General features: G+C 34.1%; 1 protein-coding gene across 2 annotated transcripts; it reads right to left on the bottom strand.

The window, feature by feature from the left end:
- Positions 1-1,364: 1,364 nt before the first annotated feature.
- LOC129950967 (homeobox protein 6-like) lies at positions 1,365-25,906 on the bottom strand. Of its 2 annotated transcripts, none has more exons than XM_056062941.1 (3): positions 25,312-25,906; positions 2,486-2,636; positions 1,365-2,416 (listed from the first exon to the last, which is right to left on the bottom strand). In XM_056062941.1, the coding sequence occupies exons 1-3, from the start codon at positions 25,448-25,450 to the stop codon at positions 1,558-1,560; spliced, it is 1,149 nt and encodes a 382-aa protein (XP_055918916.1). In that variant the 5' UTR covers positions 25,451-25,906; the 3' UTR covers positions 1,365-1,557. The 2 variants fall into 2 exon arrangements, with proteins under 2 accessions (XP_055918916.1, XP_055918915.1); XM_056062940.1 differs by lacking the exon at positions 25,312-25,906 and adding an exon at positions 5,264-6,075.
- Positions 25,907-26,813: the final 907 nt, after the last annotated feature.

Here is a 26,813-nt window from a genome sequence, read left to right as displayed (position 1 = left end):
TTTTGGTTTCAATTTCTCGTTCCAAAGCGACGTTACAAGTTATGCCTTTTTGTGGCTGTTTTTGTAGGACGAGGAATGGAAGTTTTGTTTTCATTGTTCAGCTTGGAGACCAAAAATTAAAGCACCTGGGCATTCTTCCACCAATTCTTCTAAGGCACAAATTCGTATTATCGTTTAATCCAACATTACTTTTTTGTTGAGAATTTCTTACATTGTTTGTTCCGCTTTCAATTCCGACAACTAAATAAGGGGGAAATATTCAGAGAAAAAAAACACCAGGTTTTCCATAGGAATTATTTTCTCAATTTCGAAAATTCCCGATACCAATTTTTTGAATATTGGAACAGATCCATGGGAAAAGAAATTCCCGATATCCCCAAATTAATGCTCAATTGGGACGTCTACATCCTTGATAAAGTTTTAAAATTATCGATCTACTAACTTTCGTTTGATCTGTGAAACTTGTTTTTTAAAATATTTAGAACTCGAGCATTTCTTTACTTAATGATATCGGTTTCATAAAACAAAGTTCTAACGAGTAATTTACTACTTAAATAGCACCAGGTAGGATTTTTTGGCTTAAGATTTTAAAATTATACCTAAAATAAAGTTGAAGGTTTGTCAAGTTTGTTTTTTCGGGAACTTTTTATTTTAATTTTTCCGTTTATGTGTATCAATGTTGTTGTAGTTTTTGTATTGTTTGGTTTTAAAATAAATATGCATGTAAGTTGTTTATTTAGTTTGATAAATGTCGACGCTGTGCTTGAGAGCCTAGCTTTGTTGGATTATAGTATAATAACCGCGGTTAGAAAGTCCATGGAAAATTAGGTTGCACAAATTGACATAGAGCTCATCGAATTTATTTCTTACGTGTTACGTGTTGCATATAGTTAATAGGTCGCGATGTTGAGGTAGACCTGGGACATTTGGTTTTCGACAGCATAATATGACCAAATGAGTATTATGTCTTCTTTTAAAAGAAATATTGTCCAAACAGAAGGTTTCTCTTCTTTAAACGGAAACAATTTCCACTTTCTTTCGGACCCTCAAATTGGAAGATCTAATAAATCGAAGTTATACCTCAAACTGAGATCTAAATAAAAGTTGTAACGCTTGATAAATGAATGAACAAATCTTTTATCTATGAGTACAAATTAATGATGCATATTTGATATAAAGTTAACGAATTCCGTTTTAAGCATACTTTTCATTTAGATAGAAGATTAGAATACATTTGAGAACCCATGATTTTTCAACACAGCCTTTTCAAAATATTTCATTTTGTAACATTTCTTGGCCAATGCAAATGACTGTCTCATATTTTCCGTTCATAGCCAACCATAGAAAATAACAAAAGATAAACATTAAATTTAACTAAAACTGTATTTACAACATTTAAATTATGCTACTATATTTTAACTTAATTTTAAATATTTTACATCAGATTCGTATCAGCTCATTTTGGCTACATCCTGAGTTTTTTGTATAGCATTAATCTTTCTTATCTTTCATAAATAAATATGACACATTAAAGGTCTTTTATTTTATTTTTGTAATCTAATTGTTATTGGTTCCGTTGGTAGTTTCATCCTCAGACGAGACATCGATCATAGTTTCTACACGTGATGGCGACATCACATACATAAAATGCTCTGAATTTTCATTTACATTATTTGATGGTTGACCACCAGACGCAGCTTGTGAATTACTATCGTTGTTTGTATTATCGATATTATCTGTGCTCTTGGATCGGCAGTTGCCACTTTGTTGTTTCGCAACAAAACCTCCAGATTCGTCGCATTCAAAATTCGATTCAATTTCGACTTCAGCATCGTTTATGATTTGCATGCAACGCATTTTCACCATAGCCTGGTACCGTTTTGGCATTGTTCTTACCGACTTGGCCAGGCTCAAAAAGAACAAGCAAGTTGAGTCCATTTCGCGATTCGCTCGCAATATCGAGTTAACATCAAAATTTTCAACATTACTTGTATTTTGTGGGGCAATTTTGCGAATTTTCGGCGGCGGAACGGAAGATATTTCGGGGGCTGGTAAATTGTTGGTGAAAAATGGGGCTGGTGTATTTATTGCGCGTATTTTCGCAACTATGGGGGACGTCAATGTTGGTGTCGTCGAGTTGCAGGCCAAATCCAAGGGAGTTGTAGGAATTTGTGTTATATAACCATTGGAAATGTTTTTGGCCAAAATGAAAGAGGGTTGTATGTGTACTTTGGCAGGGGCAGATACTGCTGCTATGGTGGTTGTTGTTGTTGTTACCGGTGCTATGATTTGTGGAATTTGCAAGGGTGGCGGAGGTGGTGGTGCTATCACACTATCATCGGCTATGGTGAATTTTTTTAATACTTGAAAACCTATATCTGAGTCATTTTCATCGTTGTCTTCTTGTTTTTGTGGCCTTAAAAATTAAAGAGAAAAATGTATGTTAAATGAAATGAGACGATTGTGATTTTTTTTAATCTCCTACCTTCCTGGGCCTTGGTGTGGTTTTAAAAATTCCATATGATCTGCATGTGCCCAGAATTGATATTTCTTTGAAGTTTTTGTTCCTATTCGAAACGATCGTAGATATTTTGTGTAGCTGTCTCGGAGATTTTTCCATTTTCGTTTGGCTGCATCTTTTTGGAAGAAATAAAAAAAATATATTAATTTACTTCATTTGCAAAATAATACAAATTTTATATCATAAAAAAGGCATCTCTTATAAATTTAAATACAAAATAATTTGAACAGTATTTAGAAGGTAAAGATTTTTAATTTGCAAAATCATCATACAATTTGTATTTATGGAATATGTCGTGTCCTAACTTAACCTTCAAAAAAATCAGTTTTTGATTGTCTTAAGAATTTTTAAGCTTACGAAAAAAGTGATATAAAACTTTCAAAATCGAATACATATTTTGTGTGATGTCTGAATGACTACGATATCGTGCGTCGCTAGGTTAGTAGAAAATCTTCAATTTAAAAGCAAAAGCTAGGTCTTAGTTGAAGCAAATAAATCGCAGCCCAGCTATAGAAAAAACGATATTTTAGTCAAATTGAGGAAGCTAGATTTATCTAGTATTGACCTATTTTTTCTATCTTAAGCTAAAATGTCTGTATATAAAAAAAAAGCGGCAGCTTTGTAGTAAGTAGAGCCTTCACCCATTTCTATTTACAAAGCTTTAGCTACATAGTTCTTACTTTAGGAATAATATTTACTAAGTTCGATCATGTCCGAAACGTTTATAGTATAAAACAAAACAGAGAAAAGGACTGTTTCAAATCGAAGGGTCTGAGAGGGAGCCTCTAGCTTATTGAAACTACCATAATTTTAGGTGACTTTCTGATGAAAAATGTTATCAACTGTATTCTGTATTCTCATTCTCCCCCAAAAAGGCACCCAACTTACATCGGAAAGTCGGCTAACAACACGATTTAGAAAGTTTCTGGGCAAAAGATCGATTCTCTACGACATTCAACAAAGCTCTTGAATGTCTACCGTTGATCAAAAAGTTGTTTCAAGAATCATTTTCGAGAGCAAGAATATGATCCAATGATACCTCAACTCCACAATCCGCATTAAATTCTTACCGTCGATGCATTAACTTCGAAACAACAGAAATGTACGGGTTTTTTAAATCCCCGACGCACACATTTAGCTGCCAAGATGAGATAAGGCCTTTTTTAGCCACAAGACGTTATCTAATAAACGGGTCAAATAGTCGTCTATCTTTAACTCTAAATAAGAAAATAATTAAAGATCATTATGAGGAATTCTCCTAGGGTTTCTGTGAAATATTAAGATTTTGAGACTTGTGGTATGTTCATGTTGAATTGAGTCCCAATCTCACCGCTAAAGTAGCCACAAACACATTCTTTGACGGTGCCCGATTAGTGTGGTCTAAAAGCATATCAATTTTATACAGGATGATTCATTTCTTCAAAACTCTATTTCAAAAAACGCACTGCTCTATTAACAGAGCACTCACTTTAGAAATTAGGTTTCATATTCTTAACGTTGCTTATGCGTAATTTCATTGTAATTGAGTTAATTTATTGACCAATATATGTAATGTTATATATTGTAACTATATTTCCACTAATCTTAATTTCATTCCACTTAGGTGTAACTATATTTCCACTAATCTTAATTTCATTCCACTTAGGTGTGCTGCTGAATTTTCGTCAAGATTTTGAGCAGAAACAGTTGTTAGGGTCAAAATAACCTTTAAAAACAATTTAAAGAAACCACTGGTCCACCTTGTCTAGACTTTGATCAATTTCAAAACGTTTTTAGCTCAAACTATCTTTTTCATAACCTTTCTTAAGAACTTTGTAAAAACACCTGTTAATCTATAAACAAAAATAATCTAAATGAAAAATTAAAAAAAAAGCTTTTAACAAATCAACATCAAAAAAGTACGTATACGCCTCAGTGTATCAGTGAGAAACAAACAATTATTTAGTTTTGGCAAAAATTTCTAACGGGACTGATGGCATGGATTTGGAATACAAATATACATATGTATGTAAGTACATATGTATGAGTATATGTTCCTTATTTTGTATACTTTTGGCACAAAATTACAAATTCAAATTTATTTCTTCATTCATAGAAAGGTCTCTTCTTTTTCTCAAAAAAAAAAACAAATCATTTGTTTTTGTTTGCTTTGGAAAGTTGAGCTGCACGCTAAAAAACCAACACAATTATTATTTCTCATCATAACTTCAAAGGAAAACAAACCGCAACAGATGGAAACTACAGTTTGAAAGCCTCTGCTGAGAGCAAGTTTTACGATCCACTTTAACACAAATCTACAAAAAACCTCTCTCTCTCTTTCGTTTTATTATTTTTGTATTTTCGTTTCTCTCCCAATCGGAATTCTAATTCGAACTCAATTCACAAAAACAAATTCCCCTGCTTTTCTTCGTTTTCACTGTTGCCTTTTTCCACTTCCACCACACAGCACACAAAAACACTCTACAGTTATAAAAGGAAAACAAATAAAAACAACATAAATATAAATTATGAATTAAAGTTGATATAAAAGAAGAACCACCACAAAATAAATCTACACCCGCGTCGTCGTCGTTCTCGTCGTTATCGCAGCCTTCACCAAAGCCAGCTCCAGCCCCATCTCATCATCTTGAACGTGATATCAAAAGTTTTGACTCACTCTCACTGGAACTGGCATAAGTAAAGTGTAGAACTTGGGAATCGAAAGAAATTGATAACAAATTAAAAAATCGGAATTATCCTTACCAACTGTTATTCCCAACTCATCTGCTATCTGTCCCCAAGCTCTAAGTTTCTCCAGGAAGTTCTTGTAATTGGGATTTCGGGGGTTGTAAACAATATCATATTGCTTGACCACATCTATGAATTGGGTTGTTATATCAACCATTGTGCCTGTGCCTGTCCTGAGCCTGGGCCTGCTCTGGTTTGTGCTACAAGTGTGATTTCTAGTAAGTTTAGACCTAGCTAAGCTGAAGCTAGCTCTTGATTTGATATAGAATCACTTGCAAATTTAAGACGACTCTTGAGATAGAGGTTTTTGAAAATGAGATAAGAGCAAGAGCGTTGTGTGTAATGTTTACGGAGGAGAATAAACTGTTATTCCGCTGCCACTGTGCTGTTGCGACTGATGCGAATGCAAGTGTTGTGACTGCCGCCGCGCGTATTGATGAAATAACAACAACAACAACACGTCTGTATAGTAAACTTGTTTCTACCGCCAGCGGTATGAAGAACCGCTGCCCGTCACTCTTCTTCAAAAACAAAGCCAACACCTCCACTCCACTCTTCACGACGACGACAACGACAACCAAAACGACGACGACGACGATGAACGACTTACAACGACTACGACGTTACCCGCTCGCAAAGAGGAACGACGACGATGACGATGACGACAACGACGGTCGGTCGCAGTGAATCTCACGGTTGCTTTGAATAAATCGATAAAAGAGATAGAAAGCGGCGATACACCAGCAGCAGCACTAGAAGCAGCAGAGCAGTCGACATCTACTCTAACCAAAGACCACGACGACGACGACGACAACAACGACAACGACGACGACGACAAACGGGCGGCAACAGCAACGTTAATATCAGCAAGCAGCTAACAGCAACAGCAACGAAAACGTTCACCGTACCTCTCTGCCTTGCATTGAGTGAGCACATTCTGGAGAATATAGGTATTCCATTCCAACGACGACAACGACGACGACGCAGGCGGGATACCGCCGCCGCATATTCGCGTCAGCAATCCATACAAAACGAAAACGACCCAACCAACCACCATCGGTATAGCAAGCCACCCTGACCCCCTCCCCTTCCATGTTACCCGTGTTGGTGGCCGTGTTGGAGTGGAGCAGAATGGCAGTGGAGTGAAGTGGAGTGGTGGCAGCAACTATACCTCGTCGTCGTCATCCCGTTCGTGGACTTTTCATGCAGCAGTTTCGCTACTGTGATTCAATTTCGTGCTACGCGCTGAGCTGGAGTTGCTGGTTGCTGCTCGAGGGGGCGAGCAACTGGCGCGGTGGGCGAACCTCCAGAGGAGGCTAAGGATTTTGTTTTTTTTTTTATTTTGTTTTTGTATTCCAACCAACCAAACCTCCTCCGCTACCCCAGCCTCTCTCCCTTTATCGTAACATCATTCCGGTGGTGCTGCTGATGCAGCACCAGTCTTATAGTAAAGTGATGGTGCCTGGTGGTGATGGCAATTTTTTTTTAGGCTTTTTGTCATCATTTTTATTTTTATATAAAAACGTTTTTGTCGCTGTTGGTTGTTGTTGCTGTTGGTGATGGCGATGGCGATGATGATGGCGCTGCTGTTGGTTGGACTACTGACGGACGGGCGGACAGAATAGACAGACAGACGGACGGTCGACCATCAGTGAACATGAACAGTGATGGAGAAGCAGAAGAGGTTTGAATTTGAACAATCAACAGCAGAGCTCAGAGCCAGAGCAAGAGCAAGAGCCCGAGCCAAAGCCAAAGCACAGTGCAGCGAGCACCAGAACAGGCACTATGGCCGCGGCCGCGATACCAGCATTTATTTATTTTCTACAGAAAAATAATATATACTATATATATATGTAAATATACATAAATAAATATATAAATACTTTCCTCTATATATGTACGTATAAATATGTACATCTCTTACTTTATATGTAGTTATGTGTACACCTGCAACATTGTTTGAAGCGGAAAAAAACAACAACAACAAAAACATGAAAATCAATACCCAGCAGGTAGTTTGGGGAGACACCACAGTCACAGCATATTGGTCATGGTTTGGGTCATACATCAGAGAAGGGAATAGTGGGTGGTTGAGCGGTAGAATATAGAGACTTGCCTGGATAGTTAGTTAATTACATTTTCAGAGAGATTTCCTGTTACATAACTGCCTATATATTTACACATATATCTACAGTATGTACCTACCTACTTTACCTACATTTTTATTCTCAAGCCAAAAGTTTCCAATTGCGAATCATAACGTCGTTGGTAGGAAAAATAAATTATTCTTTATTGGAAATATGTTTGAACATTTTTAAAAATATAATATTTAAGTCAGAATTTAAAAGAACCGTATCTACATTTTTGCATCAGTTTCTTGTAATCTTAACTATAGTCATATATGTAGCTCATAGTCATAAGGTATAAGCAAGGTACTATATAAATAGGTCAGGATTAAAATACATTCATTTTAAATGACCGAGTTCTGAATTTTCATATTCTCTGGAGTTTTAAAATCGTGAGTTGTTTGTCTTTAAGTTCAAAATTAATGGATTTACAGTCCAATCTCTGAAGTAGTTGTTGAAGTTGGTTCCATTCATCTACACTTTTCGATGCTTAACATACTCGTATCTACGTGACTTACCAACTTTTTTAACAGACCATAATTCATAAGGAAAGTAAATAATATGGAACACCAACTTAACTTAAATTTAAACATTGGAAGGTATGCGAAATGCTTCGTCTCAGTCTTAATTTCATTATTTTGAGCTTTTTCTAGCATTCGCATGTAAAATAGTATTGAGATAAATCTTATTTTAGAGACCTTTATCATTTGAGAGGTTTTAGTATGTACAGAACAAAACATTTATCAAATTCAAATGACGTTAAATTGTAAAGAATTGCTGAATATTTATATACTTTTAATCCTGCTGAAACAAAAGGAAATGTATAGGTAACTATTGTATTCCTTAACCCAAGTTGAGGCTTTAACAAACGAAAAAGTCATGCTTTTCGGGATGGTCGTTTAAGTATTTAATTGAGTTAACTATACTTCCACTAATCACAACTTTTTAAGTATTTATAATAAAAATGGTTTTCTACAATTTGATGGTGGTTTAGAATTGTGGGTTTTCTATTACTCGGAGATTTGTATATAAGTGATATTTGTTTTAACTTAACAATACAGCGATGGAAAAAATAATAGAAACGATGAAAAAACTATCCAAAATTCTTAATTATCATCTCTTATGTAGAGTATAAGAAAAAAAAGACAAATTTTTTCAGATAAGAAATCATGTCTGATAATCAAGGAACTTTAAGTTGGATCCAAAACAGACGAAAATGATAGTTAAGGATTTTGGTGGAAGCAGTTTTTTCACCAACTAAAGCTAGGCCAATTTTTTGAATTGAAGGAAAAATATGTGTTGTAGACTAAATTCGGTCTCTAAGCATCGAAATAATGCCTTTTGACGAAGAGAGAATGTCAATTAATGAGGATTTACGGTGGATAATGGACAGAAGCACTCATAAAAGTTATAGAAAGAGCAATACAATATATGTTTATTTAATTGGAGGCCCATCAAAAAAAATTGATTTTGAAACAATGGAATATGTTTGGGGTGAATTTAAAAGAAAGTGCAAATTTGGTACATAGTTAACTGTCTTGTTTTATTTTTTTTTTGTGTTTTTATGTATTGTTATGGCTGGTAAGTTTTCTGTTTAGTATAGCAATATTCGTGGGTTTAATATAAATATCCATGCTGTATACGTTCATACTGTTTTGAACAGGCCAGCTGTTTTGGCACTAAGCGAAACTCAGGTTGGTAAAACCGCTGACCACTCGGAGTTTAACCTTAACGGTTATAGCTTAGTGCCTTTATTCGTTTCTCACCATGGTCTAGCCGCATATGTACGAAATGATGTTGCCTATGAACTTCAACCACAACATCCGAAGGAAGGTTTGTCGAAATTTTTGCTGCGTTAAACCATCTGACTCAATTAGTTGACGAGTCAACTCGGATTTCTGACGTTGCAGGTCAGTCCGCGAACACTCTAGACTTATTTCCATATTCTTACCCCTGATCCTAATAAATATGCGGTTAGTGTATAATCACCTCTAGGCACATCAGACCATAGTACCCCAGTTAAAGAGAAAAACCATACAAGAACCGTAAGTCAATATGAGAAAGCCAACTGGAACGGTCTCAACGACTTCTTTAGGAACTTTAACTGGTCACTATGCTTCCTCGATAGTGACGTGGATTCCAGCACAGATATGGTTTCAAACTTAATTCTTTGTGGAATGAGAAATTTTATCCCGAATAGAGTAAAATGTATCAAACATAAAGAAAACTTATGGTTTTGATTCGAGCTGTAAAGAGGTTATTAGGATCAAAGATGTAAGTTTCCGGATTTATAAAGCCAACTCTACTAAGGAAAAATGGAACAAGTTCAAACTAGCTAGAAAGACTTGTAACGGGCATATGTATACGACACATTCAATTTTTGCATGACCAGAAATTGCGGAAAAAAATGATACATTGTCCCAAAGGTATTAAAAATGTCTGGTCATTTGTAATAAATGTGCGCAACACTACGTCATCGTCAGTTCGTACGGTCGTTTCGAATGACAATCCTTTTGTAAGCTCGATTGATAAAGCCAATTTGCTTGCAGCACAGTTTGCTGTTAATTCGATTCTGCCAATGAGTGACATGCACATGACTCCTCCTCTACTTAAAAGCGTAAACGTTTCTATGGGACAAATCTTCTTTCGCACTAGTACAGTTGCTAGAGTACTAAAAGATCTTGACATTCACAAATCCGCTGGCCCTGATAGTATCCCCGCTATTGTTTTGAAGTGGTGTTCTTCAACGCGGGCAAAACCACTGCGTAAGCTTTTCCATCTGTTCTATTCTACTGGTCTCTTTCCGAGTGGATGGAAAACTGCGTTTGTCCAGCATTTCCCTAAAAAAGGCGATTCATCATCACCATGTCACGTTTTTTATCAAGCTCTCTTATCGAAAGTGCGTGTTTTTGGTATCGATGAATCTCTTCTTTGTTTGGTTAGAAATTACCTTTCAGACCGTTCAATTCAAGTAATATTGGACGGGTTCAAATCCGATATTTATAAAATAAACGCTGGTGTGCCCCAGGTCTCCGTTTTGTCTCCTACGCTCTTCCTTTTTTTTATAAATGATCTTTTGTCTGAAACTTCTAACCCACTAAATTGTTTCAGTGACGAAAGTACCCTCAGCTTTTCATATTCGTTTTTCAACTTTGTTCTTTGGATGTGGACTACTGTCACAAAAGCGTTACCCTCCCACAATGCTATTATCCATGGGTGGTATTTGCATCGAGGAGATTGAACAACTATCAGTCCTAGGTACGTGCATCACAAACCACTTGTTGTGGAGTGCTCACATATTTGAGATTGCCAAAAATGCTGATAAGTGTTTAGGTTTTCTCCAACGATGCAAAAAGTTTTTTTACCGCTTCAGATCTGGCTATAATTTACAAAGCTTTTATTCGTCCAAAACTTGAGTATAACTCTCATATTTGGGCTGGTGCACCAATAACGTACTTGAGCCTTCTGGATAGAATTAAAAAAAGAGCTCTAAAAATGATTGGAGGTCATTCTCTTACCGATACATTTGCTTCTCTTGTTTTATCGTTATTTTTGTAAACAATGCTCTATTGAAATAGCCAATTGCATTCCTCCCCTTAAACAATTCAACCGTAATACCCGTACTGCTAGGAATGCTCATCAGTTTACCCTCGAGCCCAGTTTCGGACGTACTGTTAAGTGCACAGATTCTTTCTTTAGCCGCACTACACGAATGTGGAATGCTTTACCAGGCTCAATATTTCCCACTCAATACAATGTGCAGACATTCAAAACTAATGTGCATCGGTGTCTCCTTTCTTATTCTTTCCTCCATTCCTAATTGCTCGCACGTTGTTCAATAATTATAAGGGTATAACCCCTATTAGTGCGCGAATTAAGTTAACAACGAAAGTTTTTTTTAAAAAAATAAACAACTTTATTTGTCGACGTCCAAAAATCAAATGCACAAGATTTTTAATTCATAACCTTCACAATGAGAACAAACTATAGATACATATTTATTATTTGGTGTGAGAACGGAAATGCAGAAGGCTTCTCACACCTGAATTTAAATGGTTTTAGTTTACAAATTCAAAATAAAGCAACTATGTGCTGACAATCAAATTTAAATGAAATATAATATTATTTATAATGAACATTAAGTAAGGGTTATGATTACATTGATATTGTATATATATATATTTATGAAGATTCATAACTCCTCCCGCCTAAGTATGAAGTGACGGCCATGATAATGTAACATTATCGTTCGGAGCTTCTTGGTCCATTGCTTCCTCTTCAGGATTATTGTTTCTATGACGTTTAAGGTATAGTATGGTTGCAGTTAAGATAAAGATGATGATGATGTAAATCAAAAACTCTGGTCGGTGGTCTGGCATATCTTTGGTCAAAGTGATAACTTCGGTGTTGGTTATTTTGGTTGCTTCCAATGTACTGCTATTAAATTTGTCTAAATGAAGAGAGTTATTAATTTTTATAAAAATTGATGGAATAATTTTAATTTGATCCCAAAACATAGTTAATTTGTTTTTGTAGATAATATTGTTAATTTTTATTTCACATTCTTCATAATGTAAAAGCAGGGTTCCGGAGATAAATTTGTCATCGATTCCACATGTTGAAGTCATCTTCGTGGTCGGGGAATTAATTAATAGTATGAATCCTTCTTCTGGTTGGGTGATACTACTGTTGATGGTGGTTTCGATGACGTCACAGGTTGCTTCCTTGTTTTGAATGATTTTTGGTATGCATTTTTCAGAGGTCAAGTTCTTTAGCTCTTCTTTTGGGCAGTAAAACGTATGTTCAATGGATGTACAAGGTTTGCTCATGTATTGGATGAAATGTTCATTCATAATTACATAGGATTGATTTAAATTTATATTGAGAGTTTCGTTTATAGGGAGTTTTATCAAATGGTATAGGTTGAAAGGTTGTGGGAGAAGGATAGGTAGTTTTATACTGAAAATTATGTTTGTATTATTATAATAAGCTTGTAGAGATAAAAACTCATAAAGTTGTTCGTCAGAAGAAATTTTAATATTTTGTAAATTCATATGTTCATGTATCAGATCAAGCTCACCAGGATTCAAAATTTGTTTGGATATTATATTAACTTTAGCCAAATTAATTGATTCAATTATTTCTTGCAAATGGCTTGTAAGAATTTCAATATTATAATTAATCTGATATATATATTGCATGTATTGAAATTTGTCTTCATCGGTTCGAATTTTTTGAGAGATTACTAATTGATACTTGCTCAAATACTCTTCTAAATCTTTTTGCTGTGCATTAATGTGATTGGTTATGTTTGCAAATCTTTGGATCATTTTGTCATTGATTTGTACTTGTCTGTTTAATTCTTTATTCATGTCATGTTCGTTGAGTTTTAAATTTTGTATGTCTTTATTTATTTGTTCTGCGTCATTATTGTCCATGTTGCCTGTAATTGTTTTGATCAAGGAACCTAGTCCGTTGATTAATCCTCTCCTTTTCCGGTATCGGGGAAGTAAAGACAACAATTTTGTTTGTAGTTCTTTAAATTTGAGATTAGTGACATCTTTCATTAATCCTAGGTTTGTATTTTTATTAATGAACTCTACAGATTTCTTAATGTTGTTAATATTTTCTTCATAGGCGGTTAAATTTACGATATGGATGATTTTTATGTTAGATTCAATCACTCGACTCGGACCTAATTTCATGGGAAGGATGCCTTGACTCTTGGATAGATCTTGTATGTCCATGCGTTGACTCATGGCTTGGGTTACCCTGAAATTTTCGTTTTTTTTAGTAATTTATTTTTGTGAGCTTTTCTATTGTTTTTGGTTAGTACTGTTATTTTATTGTCTTTGATTACTGTAAGTTTTTTCGCTCTGGGAACCATTTTATTCCTTCTGTTATTCCGTTCGAAGATTATATCATCCTTATGGAATAAAGGTGGAGTTTCCCTATTTTTATTAATTTTATCTATGTTTAATTTATTGTGGGTTTGGATTTTGTTTTTAATATCTCTATACAATTGGTCTTGATAAGTTTTTAGTTTGTTAATATAATCATGTTCCGAATCATCACGTGTTAATTGCTTGAATTTATGTGTCCTTCCCGTCATTAGTTCAAATGGTGTTAGGTTTGTCACAGTATGTATGCAGTTGTTGTAGGTTATTAGTGCTTCATTTAATATGTCAGTCGGAATCTGTTTGTTGTTTTTATCGTAAATAATTCGATATATTTCGGTCAAAGTTGAATGGAAACGTTCGACCGGTGAGTTACCAGTAGAATTTTGAGGTGTCGTTATGTGTAAGTTTATATCGTATTGTGTGCAGAAATCTTTGAATAGATTAGATTTAAATTCAGCAGCTGAGTCACACACTATTTTCTTTGGTGTACCGTGTTGCGAAAAGAACTGTCTTAATGAACTGGATATACACATACTGTCACGTGCAGTAAGAATAAAAGCAGAAGCAAATTTCGAAAATTTGTCTAAAATGGTTAAAATTTGTACGTTATGAATGCTGTAAACATCAATATGTAAAATATCCATGGGTTTATTAGGTATTTCTGAATGTTCGTATTGAATTTTCGGTGGATGTCTGTCGTATTTAAGAAGTTTACACTTTTCGCAATTATTAATTGTTTTGGTTATTTTTTCTTTCATTTTGGGAAAGTAATAAGTTCTTCGGAGATGGTTAAAAGTTTCATTGATGCCACGATGATTACTATCTTCATGGTATTTATTTATGATTTCATCTTGTTGGTCGGAATTCGTAACATCGTTTAATTTTTCTGTACACCTAATAAGTTTAAATATTTTATTACTTGCAAAATATTTTGAAAATACATGCTGCACTAGTCTGAATGTATCATTGTCAGTATAAACAGCTGTTAGTCTTTTAGGGTTGAGATATTCTTTTAAGATTGAAATTATAACAGATTCTTTGTCTAGGTCAGGTTGTCTAAAAATGCGTCTATGTTTGGTCTCAAAAAGAACATTATAAACCATGTTTGGTTTCACTACACAGTTAGTTTTGTTCAAAACTAATTGTTCAGTAAACTCATTAAGTGGTCTTTCAGAGATGTATATACCATCGTTTAGATTTTCAGAAGCAGAATGAACAGTTGATATATTAGAATTATTTTCTGATAAACTTGCATTATTTTGAACAGATACATTTGAGGCTTGTAAAATAGAGTTCGAGCCATTAGATTCGTTAAAATGAATTTCTATCCGACTTAAGGCATCAGCATTTGTGTTTGCTTTACCTTTTTTATACATAATCTCATAGTCGAATTCCTCTAATTTCAAACGCCATCTTACAAGTTTTGAATTGGGTTCTTTAAGGGAAAACAACCAATTAAGAGGCTTATGGTCCGTTATGATTTTAAATTTACGACCAAATAAATAGGGTCGGAAATATTTTGTCGACCAGACAATAGCTAGAAGCTCTTTTTCGATTGTACTGTAATTTTGTTCCGAACTCGTGAGTGTTCTTGAAGCGTAGCAAACTGGTCTATCAGATCCTATTGGGCCTTGACTAAGTACTCCTCCTATGGCGACATTACTAGCGTCAGTTGTTAAATTAAATTCTTTAGTAAAGTCGGGATATTGTAATAAAGGATCATTACTTAGAATGTCCTTGCAATGATTGAAACATTTTATATATCGTTCGTTAAGAACTATCTTATTTCCCTTTTTTAAGCATTCTGTTAAAGGCTTTGTAAGATTTGCAAAATCTTTTATAAATTTTCGGTAGTATCCAAGCAACCCCAAAAAGGATTTAATTTCAGTTTGAGTTGATGGGATTGGATAATTTTTAATTGCATGGATCTTATTAGGATTCGGTTTCACACCTTCAGATGTCACTAAGTGACCAAGAAATTCTACTTCTTTGCGTAGGAATTCTGATTTATCCAATTGAATTTTAAGGTTAGCCGATCGTAATTTTGAAAAAACCATTTCTAAGTTTTCCATATGTTCTTGTAAGGACGTTGAATAAACGATTATATCGTCCATATACACAAGACATACTTTACCTATTAATTCACGCAGAATATTATCCATTATTCTTTGAAATGTTGATGGGGCATTTTTGAGCCCGAAGGGCATTCGAATATACTCGTAATGTCCATGATCAACAGTAAAAGCGGTCTTTTCTATATCCCTAGGATCTACTTCAATCTGGTGAAACCCAGATGCAAGATCAAGTGTGGAAAAGTACATAGATTTTCCAAGTTTATCTAATATTTCTGTTATGTTCGGTAGAGGGTAACGATCGCCTATAGTTTTATCGTTTAGTTTACGGTAGTCTACTACAAGCCGCCATTTCTGTATGCCAGAGGCATCACGTTTCTTTGGAACAATCCAAATAGGACTACTCCAAGGAGAAAAGCTAGGTCTTATTATTCCTTGCTTTAAAAGTTTTTCGATTTGTGATTTTATCTCCTGTTTGTGCACTTCTGGATACCGGTACGATCTTGTATAAATCGGTATATTGTCTGATGTTTGAATACGATGTTTAATTGTATTTGAGAAGGACAATTTTTCACCTTCAAGAAAGAAAACATCATCATATTTCCTACACAATTTAAAAATTGATTTTTGTTCTTCAGTATTAAGATGTTCTGATCGAATTAGTTTGGTAATATCAATTTCGGATGATATATTTTGAATTTGTTCGTTAAAAGGGCAAATATTGACATTGTTTATTTCTATGAACTGTTGAAAATTTTCTACTGTAATAGGTTGTTCCAAAAAAAACTTTTGTTCAGTGTTTGAAATATTATGTACTTCAATATCACTATACCAGTTTTTTGACTGGTAGATGCCTTCAGGTATTTCTAAATAATTATTAATTTTAGTCGGTTTTATGTATATATCACCATCTTTGTAATCTACAGGTAGTTTTGCTATCATTCTACAATTTGCTGGAATATTGTATATTTTAGACATTAAGTTTGGTTTGAATAACAAGGGCAGAATTGCGTATTCAGTTTTAAGTTTTTTATTAGGTAAGTCAATAGTTGCATTAAGTTTTTTGAGAGTTTCTAAACCTATCAATCCATCAAAATAGTTATGAAACTTAAAAAGGAGAAATGTTATAGGTTCTTTGCAATTGAATTCAGGGAATGCATCAAAGGTAATTTTTTTCTTTAGTGTATGGGTATTTAAAACTGTCTTGATAGTAACGTCTTCTATGTTTTCATGATATTGAGGGTTTGTATATTCTGGGTTAATAAAATTTGCACAAGCACCGGTGTCTATTAAGAATTTTAAATGTTTACCGTAGGGTGAAGCTATATTAATATATGGTAATTGGTTATTTCCATGATTATTTAATTCTAAGAAACCGTATTGTTTTCCGAGGCTTTTATGTGAAAATTTGAATCATCAATTTCATTTTTGTTTTCTGACTTAATTTCCTGATTTGATATGTCGTATTGATAACTAATATTATCTTCATATTGTTCAACATAATAATCTAAATTTGGTTCATAATTAGTAGAGTCATTGGAATTTTGATAATAATCGTAGTCATTATTTGTTTCTGGGTCATAATCAATGTTATGTACTTCTTTTATTGAATATCTAGGTACTGGCTGAGAAAAATTTCTTTGATAGGGATGATTTTGTACGGAAGTTGGAAGCGTTCTAGCTTGGCCGCTTGCAACTTCCATTGGTGTAGAATTAATTTGTGGCTTATTGAAATTGAAGTTTGGTCTAGGAGTAGAATTATAGTGCAATTGGTTAAATGGTTTGGAAGTAAGCATATTATTTGATGGAACAGAAAATCTATTATTAAATTGTTGTTGCGCTGGATATTGTAATCTTGGAGCACTCTGTTGAATTGGTCTATATTGTGGTAATTGGTTGTATTGAAGGTTTTTAAAAAGATGTTGTGGGGAAGAATTATTAAAATTAGGTTGGATTGATTTATTAGGTCTGGAAAATAACAAATTAGAACTCGGTGAAGGTTTAATCAGAGAAACATTTTGGTTGTTCATATTTTGAGAAGGAAATTTGTTTTGAGTTGTGGAATATTTCATATAAAACATATTTTGTTCTTGAACACAATAATTAAAGGTTTCTGTAAGCGTTTTGGGCTTCATTGCACGAATTGTTGAACCTAATGGTTCTTTCAATCCGATTAGGAAGGTATTTAGACACATATCCGTAAAGAGAGATTTTTTGGCTGTAACAACTGATGGTAATTTTTCATGAATTTGAACATGGTTTACTATTGTGGACAGTAATTCTATTACTTTCGCGTAAAATTGTTCAATAGTTTCTGTTGTTTGTCTAAGACCGTGAAGGTCTCTTATCAGAGATGTTTCATTTCTCTTGTCTGCGTAGTGTAGAATGAGATTAGCTTTTATAGTATCCCAGTTTGTTGGGGTGCCATACATGTTTAGTACTTCATTGGCATCTCCCACAATTTTGTTTCGGACAGCTCGTAAAATAACATTCGCATACGGTGTACCATCTATTTGTGGTAATAAAACTAATATTTCCTCTACGTTTTTAATGAAGTCATACAATGACCTCGGGTTACCATCATAGAGTGGTAGGTCTTTTATAGCGTCCGGAATACGGAGACTTTGAAATATAGCGTTTACGTCTGGAGCCGTTGGGATTGTTGGGATCGTTGGGTTAGACATTGTTGAGTTACTAGCAGAAAGATTTGGAAGGTTTTCAGTTTCTGTGCTAATATGATTTTCTTCCAAAATTATTTTGGATTCGTAGGGAGCTGTATTAGATACACGACTTTGTTTATCTTTAGGCATATGTTAAAAAAAATATATATATTATTATTAATATTACTACTTTTTTTTTCTTAATTATTATTTAGAATTATTTAGAACCAACTTTATAATATATTTTTTTTTCTAGGCTTAAATTAATTTATTTTATTATTTATATCTAATTAGAAAGGCAATTTGATTAAGGAAATGAACAATATTCATCAATACAGAACTCACATTAAAACAATCCAGTAGAACATTGTTTCCTATCCTGAATTTCGGTCTGGTAAAGTTCTTCTTTGCTGTAGCAGGTTCCTGGTTTGATGAAGGTGTTGTACTTCTGTTGTTGCGTAAGTTCTTTGTGTCTTTTTCACAGTATTCACAGTTAACCGGTGTCTTTTTTGTTTTTAGTATCCACAATAAACCGTTGTGATTTTCTTATTTTATTATTCACTATTAACAGTACTGTTTTTTTTTTATTTTTTTTTTTTTTGATTTTACACAATAAACCGTTGTGATTTTCGTATTTTATTATTCATTATTAACAGTAGTGTTTTTGATTTTACACAATAAACCGTTGTGTTTTTCTATTTTATTCAACACGATTAACTGTATTGTTTTACACAATAAACCGTTGTGTTTTTTTTTTTTTGTGAAAAAAAGAAATCCGCACGACTGCGCCAATTAAGTTAACAACGAAAGTTTTTTTTAAAAAAATAAACAACTTTATTTGTCGACGTCCAAAAATCAAATGCACAAGATTTTTAATTCATAACCTTCACAATGAGAACAAACTATAGATACATATTTATTATTTGGTGTGAGAACGGAAATGCAGAAGGCTTCTCACACCTGAATTTAAATGGTTTTAGTTTACAAATTCAAAATAAAGCAACTATGTGCTGACAATCAAATTTAAATGAAATATAATATTATTTATAATGAACATTAAGTAAGGGTTATGATTACATTGATATTGTATATATATATATTTATGAAGATTCATAACTCGCGCTCAATATAAAAAAGGGCAAGAGACAAGGACACCTTACAGTTTAAAATAACACAAATTGATGGTATTCCACACTTTTCAAGATATGTGTCAGGGTGGTTAATTCTAAGTTGAAAGTTTCGATTATGCGTTAATTGAAATAAAAGTGTAATTTTAACCAATACAAAATTCAGTTTCAAAAATACAGTACCATTCTTAATTCGTTTCTATTATTTTTTGCATCACTGATATTGAGATAAAAGTGTAAGTAAGCAAATCACGATTCTAGATCAATTTCATGAACTATCTGATGTTCTTAGCATTTTCTGCAGCCCGCGTAAATTTAGCTTTAAAATCGTTTATCTTTTTCTGAAAACATATACACAACATTATACTTCTTTATTTGTATCAGCTGTCGACTGAAATTAAGTCTCTCATTCCGCCTTCCCAATCATTGTAGCATGTTCCAGGCAGAACTTTTGGCGATAAAAGAAGTCTTGTCCTGACTACATATTATAAAAAAGGGTAGCGCAACAGTTCGTAGAGATCTGTGTTTGAGTCAATTCAAGGATGAGGGAAACCAAGAGTTCTAGCATGATATCCGTATTTTCTCAGATATCCCGCTATAAAATATCTGGTTTCTATCTTTAAAAATTCTATAATAGTCCATTACTGTCGATCATCTCTAATGCAGATGGCACAATAGTTTAATATTCACCTTTGATGGGTGCCGGGCCACACAAATTTTCCAGGAAATTGTAAGACAGATGAATTTGCCAGAAATATTACAGTACAACCCATTCTACCACGTTTGGTTAATGCTGGCATACCAATCGCTATACATGTAAACTATTGCTAATGTAGGACACTATGAAGAAGTCAAACAACAGGTTGAATATCATCACCACGTATCAGGTCACAAAAAATCAACTGGCCTACACAAAATCGCATATAAGCTCGTATGGATCAAAAAGAGGTGAAAACGTACAACAACATAGCTGAAAAACGCAATAATTAACTAGGAGAATTCTTCTTTAAGGCTCTAAACGACCTCAATCACGTTAACATAATCAGTATCTCACGTTTCGTAAGAACCTTAATCTGCTTCATTGAGCTTAAAAGAAAGGATCGGGATTGATTGGTCTGAAGTTATAAGGGTTTAAAATGTTTGATCTTTTTTTAAGGTATGTCACATAAAATCGCTTAAAAAAACTAAGGAACATTGGCACAAGAGTAAGAGTTAGTTTTCACAGTTAAAACACTCATTAAAAAATATAAAACAGGATCAAATTTCAAAACAAGTAACGGACATCGATTTGTGAACGCTTCGGTCTCATGAGATTGATCAAATAGATTCTGCATATCACTTATTATGTGAAATTTATAACAAAATTCTAGGCACAATCACTTTAAACTTACTTCATTAAGTCTTTAATAAGAAAAATAGAACTGTTTGTGAAATTAAAATCATAACTGGTGTGTTTTTCAATATGGCGATACTTTGGTCTTTTTGACAGTTATCAATTGTTTGTCATTTCATAATGGTTGCGTTCAATCTCGTGTTGGATAGGGAATCTTGGATAGGTGGATTTTTAAATACCTTGTTGAACGAGTTGGGTAGCTTTATTGCTATAGCTGTCAAAAAATAAAAACAACTATCAGTTGTACACAAAAAGCAGATAAACATTTAAGCTTCGAAGTCAAAATTGTTGTATTATAAAACATTTAATTTATAATTCAACTGATTCGTCAGAAGATGATGAATTGATAGCCTTAATCTGTAATCTATGTTAAATTTTCTCTTAGCTCAATTTGAATTCTATACGATTAATAATTTATTTGCGAAATCTCTGGTTTTAAAAAATTTAAGTTTAACAAAAAACTATCTTAACAGCAACGTGGACTATTATGAATTGAAAATACTTAGATATACATAGTTAGATACATATAAGAGGCAAAAAGCTTCTTCATCGTCTATTATGTACAGAACATCCTTAAACTCAACTTCAACTAACATTTTGTATCTTTTTGTTTACCAACAAACACAATAAGCTGAAACCAATTTTCAAGTTTCTTGAAATTCAACTATGTGTTGAATCAGCTGTTCTGTCAGTACCTACATATCTCAGGAAATTCGGGAATACCTTTGGATTCCTTTTTTGACATTGCAGCTGTTTTTGATCAGCTGTTATTTTACACGTAAAACACTAACAAAAAGGTGTCCATATACCCTATCTTTCTGAGATTGAACGCAGCTAATGAATAATGCTAAATGAAAATGCTGATGTGAACCACCTTTGGTTTTAACAAGACGGCGGCGCGCGCTACATGCTATAGAGCCAACGAAGCAGTCAATTTATCGAAATACAATTTTGGAGAGCGCATTATCTCGCGCCGCCCGCGACCGAGACGATTGAACAAATTTTCATTATTTAGCGCGTTACTTTTGACATACGATCCTAATGGCTGCAAAAAGTGGTGGATAATTGGTGTTTTTTGCTGGAATTTTTCCAATCCACCCACAACGGTCACTTGCCGAAATCTTTTTTTAAACATAAGATTTTTCTGGTCATACAATTTTTCACATGCGGTTTATTTCTTCTTCAAAACTTGATCTTGGGGTTACTTTTAACTACAAACTTATATTCAAAAGTCACATCGATGAGAAGCACTTTTTAAAATGAGCTTTTAAGCTTAGGAACAAATAAGAAATTAAAAATCTAAATCTAAATTTGTATGAGAATAAGCCACGTGTTATTCGTTTTCCAAAAACTCCAAAGAAATTTCTTTTTTTTCTCTTACCGCAGCGACACTTTTATACTTAAAGGGTTTAACTTCCTTAATATTCCATGTCTGATTGCAAAAGACATTCGAGTATAGTATTCGCTAAAGATCGGCTTAAAAAGTAATGAACAAAATTGTGATTCCGGATCATATTTTACTGAGTCTAACCCGCCATTGGTGACGTAAAATTTGACTTTGATCAATGGTGACGCCGGTCTCACGGACCGGGTTTTTCAACTGGAGATTTTTCAAAAAGTGTTACTAATATTTTGTGTTTTGTAAAATATATGCTGCTTGACAATGAAACAATGATATTAAATCAACAGAAGCTCTTTTATAACAATACACAAATTCAACAAAAAACAATAACGGAGAAGAAATTTATTCGCATTTTATCGGACACCCGGTCTCAAAGACCAGTATAAGTCATCATTGGCGGGCTAAGAGTTATTTTATTGTTTACTTCAATTTTTTGCTAATTTTGCAGTATTTATGGAGACAAAAACTTATAAAAGTGTTTAAAATTGGGCTTTTAATACTACTTTACGTCAATTTTGTGTTTCTTTGAGCATCCAAATTATATCTCCGATCTGGGATTGCCGAATTAGTTTCGATTCTGATATATAAATCTTGAACCAAATGTATCTTCTCTTTAAAATAAAGACTGTGATTTTTCACAAGTGAACAGCAAAGTCTAAAAGACTTCTAGATTGACAAATATAAGAAGGCTTAAAGAATATTTAACAATGTCTAAGATTTATTGGTATCCTTAACCCAATACTTTCTTTTTTATAGATGTTTAACCGTTAGTCCAAAAAAGTGGGAAGCACTAACTTAGGCACATAATAAATCTCACAGTGAAAAGCAATTATCGAAAAAGGTATTCAACTAAATAAATTATTTATGTTTAAGGGAAATGTTCGACCTTTTGTCTCATTTCAATATATGTGCTCCAATTTGTTGAAACTTCATAAAGAAAGTCAGTAATTTGTATTAGGTAAATAAATCGTATCTATTTTTGTTTAATTTGTTGAAATAAGACAATATTTATACCTTTTCGAGAGTACCCTATGTAAAGGGTGTTTTTTCGAGGCATAGAACTTTGAAACGGAATTATAGATAGTTAATTTTTTTTGTTAATCGACATGAAATTTACTTAATTCGAAAAATAGTCTTCTAGTATTATAATTTAAATATAAATCCTGAAATATGATCGCCTCGGCTGGCTTAGACGTAATCTAATGTGGGGGTCCAATTTTCGATGTATTTCACAACATTTGTGCCCGTACATATATTGGCAATAACGTAGATTTTTCGGTGAAGACTAGCGACTCCACGTAGCCCCAAAGAAAATACTGAAGCTGGTATAAATCGCACGATCTTGGAGACCAATTCAGAAGTTTGTGACAAGTTGTTCATTCAGTAATCATGGTTTTATGTACTACTTAAGAACTGGCCAGCATCGTTTTGAAAGAAGTACGGAACAATCATTCCACTAACCCATAAAATACACCAAAAACGACACGGTTTAAGTTTCAAAATAAATTTCCATTTATGTTTAAATGTCAAACAAAACTAAAAAAAAAATCACTTCCAAGATGAACTTGGCTAATAATTTTTCTCAGTAAGCATCTAAAATAACATATATATAGTGGTGGACACGAATTTAGCACAATGAAAAGAGTACAAGTATTTTTTTTTACTTTCAATTCTTTATTACTTGCAAGTAACGGTTCATTTTTATGTTGTTACTATGACTCCCTTATATGGTAATAAAAATGTGTAAATAATTACAAAGTAAAATACCGTTTTGCGAAAAAAGAAGATTGTTTGTGATTTGCGTTGTTTTTAGCTGAACATAAATGTATCCCGTTTTGCAATCAAAGAGTGTATTTTTATTTTTTGTGTTTATAATAATTATTGAGGTAATTAAATATTCCCTTAATGATCTAAATTAATTAGGCATGGTAAAAGGAGAAAGGTGCTCAAAGGAAAAAGAAGTCTAATCTTGAAAATGAAGTCTAAAGGGCGGACGGTAACAGACATTTCTAGGTTGTTAGAATGCTCCAGGAAGTTGGTTTAATGCTCTTCGTCATTTCAAAAAGTTTGGAGTGATTGAAAACGTTAAACAAAACCCCCGGGCCAGAAAAACAACTACAAATGAAGATATAATTATTTATAGGTTATCATCGACCAAGGATCCGTTTAAGACCTCCAGTGCCATTCGAAGCGAACTTTCAACGAACTATGGAGTAAATGTTTCCTCAAGGACCATAACACGCCGATTAAATGAAAACAATCTACGTGGGTGCAGCGTTGCTCAGACAAAACCGCTTGTTTCAAAAAAAAATTTTAAAAACTAGAAAAAATTATTAGTTTCTGGAAAGACGTGTTCTGGAGCGATGAATCCAAACTCTGCCGGTTCGGATCGGATGAGAAAAAATATGTATGGCGTCCAAAAAACAGGGAATATGATCCAAGGTACACCATTAAGACGGTGAAACACGGTAGAGGCAACGTTATGGCTGGGCTGCTTTTTCATGGCACTGCGTTGGCCCATCGTAAAAATTGACACCAAAATGGACCAGATGTGAGGCTTTGGTTGAAAGTTTTCCAAGAAGAATTGCGTCTGTACTGCAAAATAAAGGGTTCCCTACCAAAAACTAAGAAAAACTTAGAATTGATAACGGTAAGTAAAATGTTACCAAGAAACTATTGAATGTGCTAAATTCGTGTCCAGGTGAAAAATTGATGTTTATACATTCCATACTTTTTTCTTCTTACAGATGTTAAACATATTTGGTGCAGTACTATGAAAACATGGTGCTATGTACATCTAATGTAAATAAAATATAACTATTTTCATAATAAGAAACCAAATTGAAAATTAAATGGTTTTTATTTTCTTTAACAAGTGTGCTAAATTCTTGTCCACCACTGTACAATTTTTCGGATAAATTGATAACACACATCATGAGAAAGAAGTAGATTTGGAAGATAATTAAGTTTCAAATTAAGTAATTTAAAGGCCACTTGTTAAAAATTCTACCCTGTATTAAAAAGATAGTTGAGAATCTAAAATTTTTTAACGGTTTTGAGATAAATGTAGGAAAACAAAGCAATAACTTATACCGAATATCCCATTTCTACTGTTTCATAAAAATGTAGATATATTATTTTATGTGTGCAAAAATTGCTCGTTCAGTTCCTCGCTATAACAACAACAAAAATGCAAGAGAGCACTTACACAAACTTTGAGAATCTCTTTTCTATAGGTACACAATCCACATATTGCATTCCACCATTTTCTCACTTATTCATTCTTTGATTTTTATGTTTTCCCTCATCTCATTATCGTAAAGAATAGAAAATGGAAAATAAAAAGATAAAGAAAAACTTACTTACGAGTACTTACGACTTACCTACAGAAACTCCAACTTCCTCCGCAACTGCATGCCACGCGCGTCCCTTGGCTTCGAAGTTCTTGTACTCTGGGGTGCCAACATTGTATATTGCATCGTAACGCTTGACCACATTAATAAACTCCACTGTGTTGTCCATTCCGAAATTAATAATTGTAAGTTATGTATATATTTTGTTTTCTTTTTTTTTTTTCTTCTTCTTTTGTTAAAGTTTTCAAAACATCACACTTTTTGAACCACTCACTTGCACGAAGTACGAAACGAAAACGGTTGCCGCGCCGCTGCTGCCGCCGAACCGAAGAAAAGCAGGGAATTATTTTTGGTTGTTGTTGTTGTCGTTTTGCAATCAACTTAATGGAGAGCAGCAGGAGCAACTGGAATTGGAAGTGATACTACATAAAGCCAGCGTACACCAACCAACCAACGACACTGAACTGACGTCCGCCCGGAACTGTGGACTGCTGTCGGAGTTGTGGCCGTCATAGACCGCTGGCATGGCGGTACATTCGCGTATATGCCAGCGCAATGTAGCTCAATCGATATAAGGGATGATGATGAGAGCAAAACATGGTTGTTAGGGCGATGGGTAGGGTATTGGATAGAGAGGGGGAGTTGGGTTGGCGTGAGGAGAAGAACGGGGGGGGGTTGAGATTGCTGTTGCTGATGAGGAGGACGATGACGATGACGGTGACGGTGATATGGAACCAGGAGGTATGGGTATGGGTATGATGGGTATGGGAGGGAAGTTGAGGGTTTAACGAACGACGACGCCCCAGGACAATGACAACGGCCACCATCGAGCGATACCAAGCGTCTCGGAATTGAAACATGACGCAGGCGGGATACCGCTTTTTATTTTTTCCCGATCTCGCTCTTCGTTCGTATACTCTATTACTCGTATACCGTTGCCGTTTAATATGTGGACGTCGACTTCGACGTCGACGTAGAGGATAACGCGTACAAGGTTTTCCCTGGTGCCTGGACTGAACGGAAAGGCAATGCGGCGATGATGGGACGACAAGGAGAAGAGGTGGGGCGGTGGGTACTTGGGCGGTTTGGTATTTTTTCTGCTTTTATTTTTGTATTTTTGTAATTTGTGTATAATTTTTTGTTTTATTTTATTTTGTTCAGGCCTACATATTGCGAAGAGAGTTGTTGTCGTGGGCGGTAGGAAGCAGTATTGTTTTTTTTTACACTAAATAAATATATACAACGTACTTACATACAACAGAGTGTAGATATGTACATAGTACAAACACTATTCAATATTGATACTGCTATAAAATAGTCGCGTTTTTTTACTCTATTGAGTAATTAAAGTTGGTGTGAAGGTATATGGCTCCTACTCGTATATGTATGTAAAAAAAATCCCAATTTAGATAGCCCATCCACTATTATGAAATTCCCTACCTTATGCAGTTTTTAAGCAAGTAGACACGTACCTAGAATTGCAAGTCTAAAAAAGCTCGATGAAAAAAGACTGCTTACTTACTTCATCGGAA

The sequence above is a fragment of the Eupeodes corollae genome, chromosome 3 (genome assembly GCF_945859685.1).
Source record: "Eupeodes corollae chromosome 3, idEupCoro1.1, whole genome shotgun sequence".
In the NCBI taxonomy this organism is placed as follows: domain Eukaryota; kingdom Metazoa; phylum Arthropoda; class Insecta; order Diptera; family Syrphidae; genus Eupeodes; species Eupeodes corollae.
This window is presented reverse-complemented; position numbering and strand designations above follow the sequence as displayed.